This window comes from Anneissia japonica, unplaced genomic scaffold, assembly GCF_011630105.1.
Source record: "Anneissia japonica isolate Jap-2015-1 unplaced genomic scaffold, ASM1163010v1 scaffold284860_len1800451_cov186, whole genome shotgun sequence".
Classification (NCBI taxonomy): Eukaryota; Metazoa; Echinodermata; class Crinoidea; order Comatulida; family Comatulidae; genus Anneissia; species Anneissia japonica.
Genome location: NW_022706010.1, coordinates 858,636 through 873,751, shown reverse-complemented (window position 1 = coordinate 873,751; position 15,116 = coordinate 858,636). Strand labels below are relative to the sequence as shown.

The 15,116-nt window shown below is 33.5% G+C and overlaps 1 protein-coding gene and 2 non-coding genes across 3 annotated transcripts in view; all 3 read left to right on the top strand.

Annotated features, from left to right (window-relative positions):
• Positions 1-9,193, top strand: part of LOC117106028 (hypoxanthine-guanine phosphoribosyltransferase-like) — a 10,463-nt gene extending 1,270 nt beyond the window's left edge. The window contains exons 2-7 of the mRNA XM_033247358.1: positions 3,801-3,907; positions 5,056-5,239; positions 6,113-6,196; positions 7,044-7,167; positions 8,084-8,160; positions 8,959-9,193. Coding sequence (XP_033103249.1) covers positions 3,801-3,907; positions 5,056-5,239; positions 6,113-6,196; positions 7,044-7,167; positions 8,084-8,160; positions 8,959-9,006 — 624 coding nt within the window. The 3' untranslated portion in view covers positions 9,007-9,193. The remainder of the gene's footprint in view (positions 1-3,800; positions 3,908-5,055; positions 5,240-6,112; positions 6,197-7,043; positions 7,168-8,083; positions 8,161-8,958) is intronic.
• A 5,446-nt stretch (positions 9,194-14,639) lies between these two features.
• Positions 14,640-14,712, top strand: Trnas-aga. The gene has a single exon. It is a non-coding gene; the product is annotated as a tRNA-Ser (tRNA).
• Positions 14,713-14,891: 179 nt separating this feature from the next.
• On the top strand, positions 14,892-14,964 carry Trnas-aga. Its single transcript has one exon. It is a non-coding gene; the product is annotated as a tRNA-Ser (tRNA).
• Positions 14,965-15,116: the final 152 nt, after the last annotated feature.

Here is a 15,116-nt window from a genome sequence, read left to right as displayed (position 1 = left end):
AGATAACACCATCTTAGAGGAAGTTTGTCTTTTCTAAACGCCCGAAAATAGCCTGATGCGTTTGGGCGATCAATTTTTCTTTCTTTTTTTTTTTTTTATTTATTTTTTTTTTTACCACCCTTAAATCCACATCTGCTATTTAATATCACAATATTAAGATTGATCTAAATTTGATTTAAAAGTATTAAATATTAATGTACATTGTAGTCGATCTATAGCAAAAATTTTAAGGACCTGTTATTGGCAAATCCGTGGCTATCTTTATTCGAATGAATTAAGTTACATAGTTAAGTAACACAAACTGGCGTTAAAACAAACCTATGAAAACTTTAATAAATACTTTTTATAACTTTTTAAATTCGCCTCTGAATGTCATTGTCGCAGTACTTAAAGCAATAAATCAATGTTGCTATCAGAATTATCTTCTTCATTCTCATATGCAACCTAACTCCAGTAACTTTGAAGAAGTCTCTCTGCAAAACTTGCTTGAAATTGGAGGTGCCATCCGACCCGAATGATCACATCGAGCATTTGTATATGGCGCTCTACATAAAGAACACTGCGGCACCTAGGGCTATACAATTCATGTGGGCAATAATAAATTAATTAAAGTACAGTATTTAATTTATATTCAAAAGAGATAGAACCTCCACTAATAAGATGGAACATATACAAAGACACAATATATGGTACAAACTTGCAATGAATTGTCTTCATAAAGCTTAAACGAGGATAAACAATATATTTCATCCGAACAATTTAAATTAGTAAATGTCATCTTTTAAATAAACTCTCGTACGTCAAATCGGCTGAACCGAGGAACATAGATTATTAAGTGTTTAGTGCAAGTAAAAACAAAGGTAAAAGGTTAGAATCAAATATAGAATTTAAGCTAACAAAAACAAAATATCCAAAACAAGTCTACGTTATATTAGGTCTATATTGAAAAAAAATGTAAACTTTTCAAAAATTCGGCCAAATATAGTTTGGCCGTGACTTTGCAAATGCTACGGCCAGACAAATTTTTATACGGCCAGATTTGAGGAATCTGGCCGTCAAAAGGGCCAAATGGCAACCCTGATTAGTAGTAGGCGAACTTCAACCCTTTAGGCAAATTCGATTTTACTAAGTAGGTGAAACTTTTTTATTCCTTGTTTCGCGTACTTATTTTTTTTAAAGATTATCGGAGGTGGGTGGAATATAAATGAAACTTTGTTTTCTTATTTAGCAAATAGTTTTGCCAAAATAATCCAGACGGCAGAGAAAATAAAAATAGAATTTTCTTGGTGAATATAAAATAGGATGTTTAAATGCTTCAAATTAATATAATTATGAATAAATATACATCTTATCTTTGGAGATTTCAAGGCAGTGGAGGGCGTAATGAAAAGAAAAAAAAACTTTTATTTTTTTCTGAAATTTCCATTTTTTCCTGGCAGTGGGTTCGCTAATTGGCCTAAAATTAAATTTTATTTTTATTCAAAATCATCAATATTTGCAGTCGACGGGTTCTCTAATGCACTTGTCAATTTAGGGGGCCCCCGGGGACATAGCGGGGCACTAGCCGGGACTGAGCCGAGGATGTACACATAGTTGTGTCCCCGGTAGTGCCAGGACGTACCCAGTGGCGGCTCTAGGATATATTTTCTTGGGGGATTAAGTTGTCCGACAGGGGGACTTGAGCTTATAGGCTCGAGCTGGAGGAAGGGGTTGAGATATGTTTTATGGTCTGACTGCCCGATGAGCTCTGTCCGGCGGGTGAGCTTGACCTGTCCGATTGGGGGGCTTAAGCCCCCCTGCTCCCCCGCTGGCACCGCCACTGTGCATACCCAGGGTGCCTAGTGCTGTTTCATTTTTTATAGATCACGGTATAAATTTCATAATAAAATTTGAACCTCCAACCACACAACGCCGAGGACCAAGGAAAATTTGTGAACCGTGAATTTGACCTAGTTTGCATCAAAAATACGCCAGTACCTGAGCTAAAGCAAGGAAATCTGACTACATGTATTCATTTTCTTATTTAGGCCTAATTTCTGTTTTGATATTGAATAATTAAATAGTGTCAATCGGTTAAATCAATCAATCAATTATTTCCTTTTTCTATGATCAATCTGTCAGTACACTCCTTTCTTTCGCATTTTTTCAAACTTCCATGGAAATCTGCTTAGTGATACGCATGCGTAGTGCTTCCATCAAGCAAGCTCATCTCCTTGGCCTTGCTCCTGCCTAGCTCTCACGTGCTTCTCCGATTCAGACCTAGGCTAGACCTTCAAGTAGGTCTTTTCATCCAATCATTTATTAACAGGGCATTTTACCGGGGCTACGGCGGAAGTGGTGTGGACTTACCCGGGGATGTACGTTAAAACGATGCCCTGCATCGCAGGGAGGTGGCTGGAACTTTCACATGCATGTAATCCCCGGCTAAGTCCCCGCTAGGGCCGGGTCCAGGGGAGCCGGGACTACAATTGACAAGTGCATAAACAAGGTAAAAAAAAGTCTTACCTTACACCTTACACTTATTCTATGCCTAATAATATTGGTTTTTAGTATGGGCATTTATAGAATTCCACGCTTCTTTGTCAAACAAGATTTGTTATGCTTCTTTATTATTGAATATTGGTTCCATCTTCTTCCTCTTTTACCATGCTTTTACAAAACCAATGTTTCATCACCTCTTTTTTGATTGATTTTGATGATCTTGTCGAGGCTCTCTGTTGTTTACATTCTAATACCAGGAAATTGCCACAGTTTGGGTGATAAATGTTGGATGCCCAGTTTTAACCCATGCCGTATTTAGTCACCCATACCCAGAAAGTTTCCACAGGGGGTGGATCCATCATTTTTTTAACGAGAGGGCACCCGGGCCTAGATATGGTATAATTATACAGAAAAATATGTATGCAATAATGGTATGATTTGTGTTCAGTATATGATGTTTCAAAATAACATTTAGTATTAAGTTTGCTGTTTTGTATTTTTCTTACTGTTAAGGTTGAGGTTTATCTTATACCTTGTTTAGCGAACTCGTCGAACGCAAATATTAATGATTTCGAATAAAAATAAAATTTTATTTTTGGCCAATTAGCACACCCACCGCCAGGAAAAAATGGAAATTTCAGAAAAAAATTAAAGTTTTTCTTTATTTTTATTACGCCCTCCGCTGCCTGGAAATCTCCAAAGATAAGATATGTATATTTCTTCCTAATTATATTAATTTGAAGCATTTAAAAATCCCATTTTACATTCACCAATAAAATTTTATTTTTATTTTCTCCTCCGCCTGGATGTTTCTGGCAAAACTATGTGCTAAGTAAGAAAACTAAATTTTATTTTGATTTTTATTCCGCCTTCCTCGGATGATCATTAAAAAATCTGTATGCTAAACAAGGAATAAAAAAAGCCTCACCTAAGAAATAAAAGAAAGCAGTGGCAGACTGGGAGATCTTGCCCAATTTAGCCGGATAGTCGTCTGAATAATTACAGTACGAATAAATAGATTTTATATTCCAGATATTTCATTTATAAAATAATTATCAAGGCCAGTTAATTGATTTGTTATGTTTTTCCAACAAAAAATAAAAAACAAAAAATACATGTATTCTACTTTTAGCCCTGTCAAGACTTTCAAAATGGCAAAAACATGTGACATGCCTAAATATGGTAATGATGACATCACATCATGACCATATATAGGCATATCATGACTATATATGGGCATACAACAGTTTTTTGTCAAAGAAAATAATTTGATATTTTGGACAGAGCCTTAGGCATTTTGTTGAATTTTAATTCCACAGATACCAGATGGGTACAAGGGTTACAACTTGGACATGTTCTGTGTTCCTAAACACTACGAGCCATATTTGGAAAGTGTGCTTATACCCCATGGTGTCATTGCAGACAGGTAAATTATTCAACTGTGACATCATGCATATATTATGGCATTTTTTCTTTTTCTTTATTCAATTTATTGTTTATTTATTATTTCAATATATTTTTCTTTATTATATTCATTTATATATTTATTATAACTCATAAACAGATAAAAAAAAGGAAGCAAAAGGACAGGTTCCACAGACTCAAGGTCCAAACAAAGGAAAAATGCCCAAGACATAAAACATCAAGACATCAGAAATACATATAAAACTCTCATATATAAATACAATATTAATTTATTTTTTGAATAAAATAGAAAAATTTGGAAAAGAGACATAAAAAAAAGCAAATAAGAGCAGCAAAAACAAAAACAGGCCACAGTCAAGGGTTTTGCAGTGCACACCTTCCAGCAAACCTTTTTTCATGCATCTGTTGTTATATGGCCTAATGTCCATCATTTTTTCTCTGTCAAGTAAATACAGTTCTTATTTCTGATGTATTGAAATGCATGCAAATGTGTCGCGTGACACTTTTAGATTGAGACAACCTTTAATGCACAGGTATGACAACATCGAAAAAGAAACAAAATGTAATGGACTTTAAATGAACCTAAGCTCACAAACAAACCATTAGATCAACCCACCCTCTAACGTTAGGTTATCTCACTATATTAATTGGATTAACACATTATCAAGGATAAGTACTGAGTGTTTAACACTGGTGTCCTTGGATTCAATTATAGGTAAACGGATTAGTTGCCTTTTTTATGAGGTTTTAATTGTTCTTTACGCCGAAAGTGCGGTATTCTAACGTTAGTTTATGGAGGGCTGGTCGGCCTAATGATGTTGTTTCCACCTCACTAATTTTGCTTTCACTAGGCCCAGATATGACAAGAAAACATATTCTTTCAGTAACTATAGAAAACTAGGAGGGAAGATCTACTTTTCGTTTCTTATTTTTTTATATTTATGTATTTTTGAGGAGAATAATGCATACATATTTGTATAATTTTATATTTATGTATACTGTTGATAACATAATTTTATTTCCAATATAAAGGGGTGTCTTTTTTAGAGCCAAATTTTTCCCCTTATTGTGATATAGAATTTAAAAATTGATCAACAAGAGTTGAGTTCTTGTGTTGACTGAAACCGTCTGATAATACTGTATTCATAGGACAGAACGTCTTGCACGAAATATCGTAAAAGAAATGGGCGAGGACGAATTGGTGGTGCTTTGCGTTCTGAAAGGTGGCTACAAGTTCTGCGCTGATTTGTTGGACTACATCAAGGCGTTAAATCGCAACTCAGAGAGATCAATTCGTATGTCGGTGGATTTTATCCGTTTGAAAAGCTATGAGGTACACAAGCTTTGTTTTTATTCATTAGATATTCAATTAATATTCTTGTCTTTACAAGCCTGTCATTCATTTATTCCTTCTTTACTTAGTCTTTCTAAAAATTCACAATACAATTGGTGCATACAGTAAAATATATCAAAAATATAACCAAAAATAGTCAAATATGAAGAATAAAAAGTATAGCCACGTTAGTCTGTACAGTATAGAAAGTATAAAGTAAATAACAGCAGCACTTTTGAGACTAACAATATATAATATAAATTATATATTGTTATTCTCAAAAGTGCTGCTGTTATATAAATGATATATTGTTAGTCTCAAAAGTGCTGCTGTTATTTACTTTATACGTCAAATATGAAGAAATTGAAAGGTTACACAGAGGTATCATGAGTTTTGTTGAATTCATTTTCCCTGTATTTCCTTTGTCTGTCTGCATTATGGTAAAAAATTTGCCAGGAAATTACTAGCAATATTGGCAGAAATATCAGGTGTTAAAGTACTCCCGGATATACAATGAAAATACAGTCATAAATATACCAATAAAGCTGACTTAATAGCTTTCCTTGTTTATTTAATAAGTCAGATTTTATGTGTTCATTTCTGCTTTGCATTATGAGACATGCACAAACACAAAGCAAAATCATGTTTAGAGCTTAGTATCCAAATGATATTTTTATACATAAATGTTTACAGTATATATTAATTCTAATTCTGATATTTTTATCACTACTTTACTATTTTTCTACTGACAAAATTGAATTTCATTGTGCCCTTAATAGCACCTCTGTCTTTAATTTTTTAAATCATAAAATTAGTTTATTTGATAAGATTTACATTTCAGTTATTCACATGATTATTTTTTTGCTGTGACAGAATGATAAGTCATCTGGAGATATCAGGGTGATTGGTATTGATACATTAAGTACGCTGGCGGGAAAGAATGTCTTGATTGTTGAGGTTTGTTTTCATTTCTCTTTATAAATTTCCTGTCTATCAAATGGGATGATTATGTTTCTTAATCTTTATTATTGTTGATATTAATTAGTCAAGGGAGTTAAGCTGTAGCTTGGTAATTGGGATTTCTGTCATTAAAATCCTGTAACAATCCAATTCAACTCCCTAGTCACATGGCAGTCGGTTTATTAGAGCATCACAGAGTTCAATCTTGTAATGCCCAACTCAGACAGCATTGCACAATGCAGCCCAATGCGATTCATTTTCTGGGACAGTCTTTAAGTAGTCGTGAGAGTATTACATTTTCCTACGACGCAACTGTCCCTGATGCAGGCCTATCGCTTCAGCATCTCACACAGACAGGACTCAACAACTTAACGCGTCTGGCTGCGTCATAAGACGCTGCCTAAATTGGGCTTAATAGACGATTCCGCTAAGCCCCGCCCCTTGGATATTGTTGCTAAGGTCCCAAAAAATTACAGCCATTCTTAGTGAAACATGGCTGTGAAACTGTTTCTCATTTATTTTTTAATTTATTTATTTAGCATCCATTCAAATACAACAATATACAAAACAACGACATACAAAAATCAGATAAAAATTGCCAGTAGAATGGAGAAGAAACGGAGAACGGATGCATGGACGACCCATAAAAATCGACTAATGTTATTTCCAACGGAGTCCAAAGCAGAACATCAGAATCAGTATGTAAATATAGAGGCCCAAATATATAAAAGACCGTGCGATGTTTATGAAATATGACTATAAAAAATATAAAAGATAAAGACTGTAATTTGTAAATTTACATTGTTATCATGAAGTATCTCTTGTTTGGTTGTTTTTTTTTTAGGACATTGTGGATACTGGTAGGACAATGAATAAACTGTTGAAAGTTGTGAATGAGAACAGTCCAAAGAGCGTACAGGTGTGTAGCTTGTTGGTGAAACGTGGCAAGAACGAGTACAGACCGGCATGTAAGTTTACATCCTCTGTTGACATCACTAGATTACATAAAGGAATCCGAATTTTGGAGAAAATCTGGTTCGGAATTGAATTCGGTGTTGTTTGCACTGGCGGCTCCGGTGTGTACCCGGGTTCTTAAACGTTGAATGTGTCCCGCACCTCGAACCTGGAATGTTTTTCGCAATACCAGTCATGTTTTTTGCCATTCACACTAACCACTATTCTGGAGTTTCTAGTCCGGGTATTGGAAAATCCCGGAGTTTTGCTTGCAGTGTAAAAATGGTATAATTGTATTTTTCTGTGTGTGATGATACCCATTGTCAGCTGACATCAGGGAGCTACTTAGTAGTAATATTGAGCTTTCGATTGGACGACAGTAGGACGTAGAATGTAATGATGTCACTAAAAATCATCTGTGCATGCGATAACATTAAGGTCACCTCGTCGAGTAGATTCTGGGGCGCAATTTGGCCAAGTCAACTTATGCACAGAACGTAGGACGCCCGGTAGGACTGTTACGCATGAGTGATTCCGTTCTAACTTCGCGTCGTCGCACAGATCGAAAACTCCCTAATAAAAACATGCAAACATTATGAATTTGAGATGGGTTAGCTTCTAGAAGGTATTTGCTTGCTGCTATTAGATCATTTTGTTCCTGAGTGTATGAAAGTGGAAGTGGTTTGTCACAGTGGGAATGGTTTGGCTTCTCAAGGTCGGGGTTTCAACCCCTTTCTGTGCACATTGCTTGTGTCCTTGAGCAAGGCACTTTACCTCTGTTGCTTCTCTCCACCCAGGAGTGTAAATGGGTATCTTGTGGGGTTGCCTGGTACTGCGCCAATATGGCAGTATCCCTTACGCATGTGGATCTAATGACCAGGGGCAACAAAACACTTAAATAAATAACAAATATGAATTTTCTCTTAACAGATATTGGATTTGAAGTTCCAGACAAATTTGTGGTAGGGTATGCCTTGGACTACAATGAGTATTTTCGTGATTTGAATGTAAGTACAAAAGTCTTATGCAGTGTGAACTTTAGGTCTGCTTGCTAACATTTTTTTATTCTAACCAGTCGTGTATGATCTTCATTGACTGCCTTATAATGAGTACATTCAAATTTAATATTCTTGTATTTATGACACTACGGGACCTTTTATCCACCTGCATATCTCAGTGCAAGTAAAAATGCATTTACACGGATTCCAAATTTTCGGACCAGAAGGGCTACCGATCACAAAACGCAGCCCAAATTTCGGTTCGGATCCGATGTAAATGCAGCTTAAGGCTTGCAATACACTTCTTGCAGCCTTATGATGTCAAAATAATAGGTTATTTTGTGATTGTAAAATACATTATTATTATTATTATTATATATTTTTTACTTATGTTTAATTTATTTGTTTTTATTTGGTTTTTTTTTGACTATTATATAATATCTGTCTCTTATACACATCTAGATGTGTATAAGAGACAGACATAAAGGAACAAAGAAAATTAGTAATCAAAGGCCAATTCAAACAGTTCTAAGATTTATTTTTTATTTATATATTTATTTTTATTTTATTTATTTATTTATTTTTTGTTTTGTTGTTTTTCTTGGACCCACTGTTGAAAAACTTGCTTGCCATGGTTTTCCCTTTTCCATCAATTTGTAACTTTTGTATTGTTTTTAATGGAAAAATATGTGGAATGAAAATTGATTGATTTTCATCCATTTTTATCTTTTCATCCAATTTGTTTTCTTTACAGTTAATCTTGCACATTTCAGCAATAGTTACCCTATGTTCTTTTTTATTTTTCAGCATATTTGCATCATAAACAACGAAGGCAAGACAAAGTTTGCTGTGTAGAAACTGATCTATGTTTGTACCGTGCAGTTGAGGACAGTATATCGTTAGTTATCATTCAAATTGTTCCCTATTGTCGTAATAGCACTGAAACAGATTTTTCCCCATCTCACTTTTTTCACACTTTATTTACATGTTAATGTAATTGCATTCATACAAGGTCTTGTGCTTAAATGTTTTCTACTATAGTTAATATACTATTGTGTAAGGGATTGTCACCTACAAGTAGGACAGTGATATTTTTGCTATTGACAATCCTTGGCACATGTATTGTGTGCCTAAATAAATAAATAAAAAAATAATAAAATAAAAAAAAGTCTGCATACATACCGTTCCAAACGAAATTAATTTGGTTCACACAATAAAAGTGGCATATTTTTATTTTTCATGGTGCTGTTAATAAAATTAAAGACATTCTCTTTAATTGGGTGCAGTGTTGATAAACTTTAACGTTGATCATATATGGGTATCATGTTGAAGTATATAAACTTAAAAACTGGTAAAAAAAATTAAGTCATGTATTTATTGCTTTAAAAAAAAAATATTTTTAAAGATGTGAGGTATTTTTTAAAATATTATTATGATTTTAATATCAACTATTTGGTTGCTATTTCAACTGAGATATAAGGATGAGGAAACCACCCAATAATTTCTCTATTAACGATTTTTATTGATGTATGAATTAATGAATAATGGCTTATGAAAAGAAGTGATATATTTTATAAAAATTCTTTGTAAGATTATCCATAGCAAAATTAAATTCATATTTATCAATATAAGTGAACTTCAGGTAAAAATGATACAGGTTATTATTACAGTTTATTTTTAACCAAATATATAATATGCATAGATGTAGTTATGTATAATTCTAACGTGCTAACTGGAAGGCATTCAATGCTCAAAAGTATAAGCATTGGGAAAGCCCAAAAAACTTGTCATGTATTTTTTGCTTTAAAAAAAAAACATTTTTAAAAAAATGTGAGGTAATATTTTTAAAAGTATTATTTGTTTTCTATCAGGATTTTAATATCAGCTATTTGTTTGCTAATAATATATTTAAAAGTTTTGTTTGTTTTCTATCAGGATTTTAATATCAGCTATTTGGTTGCTCCCTTTGTTGTGTTTATTTTGTTAATGTCTTCAGAGGAGGATGAAAAACAATAAGAATAAAATATTAATTTCTTTGGAAGCAATATGGTTCCACTGTACCAAAAGCTTCTAAGCGGGATAGAAAACAAATGATAATATTATTGACAATAAATTTCAATTCATATTTTCAAATGTTGACTAGCATGTTGTACTTATTTTCAAACTTAACTATTTTAAATGCTTATAATTTCATTTGGATTTTTGAGGGTGCCTTAGGCCAATATTCCATTGCAGTGTATATTAGCTTCATCGGTAAATTATATATGCATGTCATATTCATGTTCAGTGTATCAATAAAAACTGATGTAAATGTGAGATAATTTTTCATGTAAATCACTCCATGACCTTAAGAAGGATTTGATCTTGACTAGTGTCATGTCAGCAGATGTTAAATCTCTTTGAAATGTGTCTAAGTGTCATAATAGTATTATTTTATCATTGATGCTTTTAAGCAGTAAGAAAACATTGATAAATGATAATGATGATTGATTGTTTGTTTATAATGAAATATATTATTATAATTAAACATAATTTGTGCAGGCCCACAAATCTTTAATTCTGCGGAACAAATCTGGAACTTCTTCAGGTACCAGTGCTTGACAGGAAGCTTTCTAATCTAAACCAAGCAGGCCTTGATGGCTTAAGTAGTGAATAAAATGTGAATTCTATTTTACGGAGCTGTTTATAGCTATCAGGAGGGATCTTCATTATTGTAATACACTATTAGTGATATATAAGGAACCATGAAAAAAACTACAGCTCTGCTCAGAACCATCTATCGCATCTGAGATTATGTAACAAACTCAAAAACAAATTTCAATGAATTTAATTCTGATTTGTCGATACAATAGATCTTTGTGTAAAGTTTGCAGAAAATTTGATGCAGTGTTAAAAATTCATGAAACAGCAAAGTATACTGTATTATTTGGATTTCGGTTTTGTCAATTTGTGATTGTCTTGTGTAGAATAAAGAGAATTCAACCAAATGAATGATGCACAGTGTATGTATTGTTTTATTGTTAACTGTAGTTGCATATTTTTAGGTTTCTGTCGTCTGATCAGAAGAGTGACAAGAGAAGTGGAAAGGTTACGAGTTTGAGCACCAAACTGCCAGTGGTGTAGAAAGGTATTTTTCATTGGGGGGATGATTGAAAATTCTTGGAATTGACATAAAATTTCTGATGTCGTACACACCCTTCAGTGTGAAAATTTGGCTTGCTTTGCAAGCACATCTAATATCTAAGGAAAGAAGAGCTTAGATTGGTACCAGATAACTTTTATGTAAACGAATAAGTAATTTCTTAGAGTTCAATAATTTATTATCAGATAATCAGTTTGGTTTTAGACATGCATATAGTACTGAATAGTTACTCACAAAGGCATTTCATTCATGGGCTCAAAGTTTAGAATCTAAAGATTGTAGACAAGTAGATGTAATTTTCTTAGATTTTTCATCTGCTTTTGATAAGGTCCCACATAAACATTTACTTAAAAGCTTAATAATATTGGTATAAACAAAACTAAATAAATGGATTCAGGGGTTTCTTTCAGATAGAAAACAAAGAGTCATCTATAGAGGTGAAACTTCTAAATGTAATATCAGTGAGTTCCTCAAGGGTCAGTTCTTGCCCCTTTGTTATTTTTAATGTATGTAATTGGCCTTGAACATGGTACATCTTCAATTTTTCAATTCGCTGATGACAATACGATTTCAAGACCTATTTATGGAATAGACGACTGTATTACGCTTCAGGGTGATTTAAATAGGATTGTTGAATAGTCTATTGTAAACAAACTGCCGCTAAATGCACCTAAACGTGCAACTATGAGTTTATCTAGGTGTAAAGAGCATCTTACATGGGACTATAGTATAAATTTTGAAACAACTGAAAGAGTCCATGAATTTAACTACTTGGCGTTTATATTAACAATAAGTTATGTCATTCTCATTTGAATTATGTTAGTAATAAGGCAAGCAGACTTCTTGGTTTTGTTTCAAGATGTAGTAAGGCAATGTCTTGGATGGCTATGCTCAATCTTTATAAAACTTTAATATTACCGGTTATGATGTACTGTTGCTGCATGTGGGCACCTACTGAAATTACAAATATTTATAGATTAGAAAGGGTACAAAAAAAATGCAACTAGAATAATTATGTACAGAAAGGAAGGAAATTGGGACACGTCATATTTATATAGATTAAGGATTTTGAATATTTTAAGCATGTAGGATATTTTTAAAGTATATCGACTAACGTTAGGTTTTAAAATAATGCATGGCCAATGTCCATTGTCGTTTAATAATCTTGTGAGATCAAGTGAAAGGCGATTAATACATTGGAAAGCCAAGACTAATACATTTTTAAATTCATCTTTTGTTATTTTTCCTAGATTATGGGAACAACTTCCTAATGAAATTAAACAATGTACATCCACTTCGGACTTTAAAGCCCAGCTCACAAAACACTTGATCTCAAAATATTAATAATAATAACTATTAATTATCGCTGTTTTTCATTTTGTTATAGTTAAATCAATTTATTTTGAATTTACTTTTTGTATATTTATATTGTATTGTCATTGTATTTGTTTTTGATGATGGAGTAAGAGCAGTTTACTGTTTGGGCTTATGCCTATTACTTATTCCTGGCAAGAATATTGTATGTATACTTTTTACTTTGCCGAATAAATATTATTATTATTATAAAATAATGTTGTTATCAACATTAATACATTATGCTAATTTTCATTTTTGCAAGCGCATGACATTGCAAATTATTTCAGTGACAGTCTTTTGAAGTGTGTAAAGCTCCATTTTATCCCATACATAGTCAAAATATTGGGAGGGGGGAGGATGATATAATGGACCATCCCCCACTTGTCAAATATTGGGGGATATATCCCCCCCCCCCTCCGGATCTACGCCTATGCAAACTGGTCACATCTATTGTCTCTTCACGTCACTTTGAAGTACAGTCCACCTTCCAATTCGAGACCCTTCTGATTCCGAGACCCCTTTAATCCGAGAATACTTTTCCAAACACCCAAATAACAATCGTCCATATTTTAACATAAGGCTAACACTCCGAACCCTGAGACCATTCAAAATTTTAGGATGTGAATGACACTGTGAAATTAGTCTCACGTAGATATATCTGTATGACTATCCCAGCAGTGAGGGAGGTAGCACATTGTGTTTGACGTGGATGCAATCAATTAGACCAGGGGGTAATAGTGCTCAATGAGTGTCTATTGTTACCGGTGGTATTACATGACTACCAATGGGCGGCGGCACCAGCTAGAGTTCTGAGAAAACTTTTTGTCAGAAAAGCATGAACCATCCGTTGTCCGAAGCCACAAGGTTGTCGGACTTAAAAATGTTAATTTTCCTATCCAAATAAACTTGTGGTTGCCAGATGAGTTCCTAATAGTTTAGGGTCATCCGCGGGGTCATCCTATAATACAAATATCTTGCCGTTAGGCGTTAACTCCACCAATGCTTTTATTTATTTAAATGTAGGAGGAATGTAACGGCTTCTCTTCCCCTCTTGAACCCACCTCCGAATAATGTCACTACACCTGATTTAAGCCCATAGTATTCAAATTCACTCCAGACTGAAACCCATAAATACGATACATAGGCCTATATTTTTATTTTATTTTGTAAGTAAAAATACAAAACGTATAAATTACAAATACCCAAACAACAGAAGCAGAATTTAACAAAGGACTGGAATCGAGAATTCGATAATTCAATTCAATTCAAAAAGATATTATTATTATTATTATTATTATTATTATTATTATTATTATTATTATTATTATTATTATTATTATTATTATTATTATTATTATTATTATTATTATTATTATTATTATTATTCTTGTACACAGTGTTACAATTTTAAAGCTTGTTATTGAGCCAATACAAATTCTTTCTGGGATCACTCAAAATGAATATTTCGAAAGGATGTAAATATGCATCAGTACACGTTATACATAGGCCTAATAGAACACATAGGCGTGATTTAAAAATGTTTAAATCCATAAATCTCAGGCCAGGTCTTTAAGATATAGAAATGCGATACTGGTGGTTCAGTTTCGTTTTTATCCTTTTGCAAGTTTCTTTAAAGTTTTGTTTAATAATACTACTGTACTACTAATAGTAATAATAATAATAATAACAATGATGATGATGATGATGATGATGATGATGATGATGATGATGATGATGATGATGATGATGATGATGATGACGATAGTAATAATTGATAATAATATTAATAGCAATAAAAATTGAAGAAAAATGTGCTAAATGCGAAAAAAAGTTGTGATTTGCTGAACATAATTATTATAGTATATTAGGATATGAGTTTGCGTCAGGAAATGTTCATAGGAGTGATGTTTTGCCCTACCTTGCAGTAGGGCAAACCTTGCAGTACCTGCTGCTACTAGGGGATCGAATTCATCACTAGTCACCAAGCGCAAGCTCGGTGGTCTAGTGGTTAAGATATCAGGCTAGATACCTGGAGGTCGTGGGTTCGATTCCCACCCGAATTACTTGCGATTTTTTCTCGCTAGTATTTGGGGACGTATTGAGTATTCAGTACGATTACACGTCAGGTAGGACAAAACATCACTCCTATGAAAATTTCCTGACGCAAACTCATATCCTAATAACACTTGCAGTACCCGTTGCTACTAGGGGATCGAATTCATCACTATAGTCACCAAGCGCAAGCTCGGTGGTCTAGTGGTTAAGACATCAGGCTAGATACCTGGAGGTCGTGGGTTCGATTCCCACCCGAATTACTTACTGAGATTTTTTCTCGCTAGTAGGCCTATTTGGGGACGTACTGAGTATTCAGTACGATTACACGTCAGGTAGGGCAAAACATCACTCCTATATTATACACATCTAGATGTGTATAAGAGACAGACATAAGACATTGCAAATTATTTCT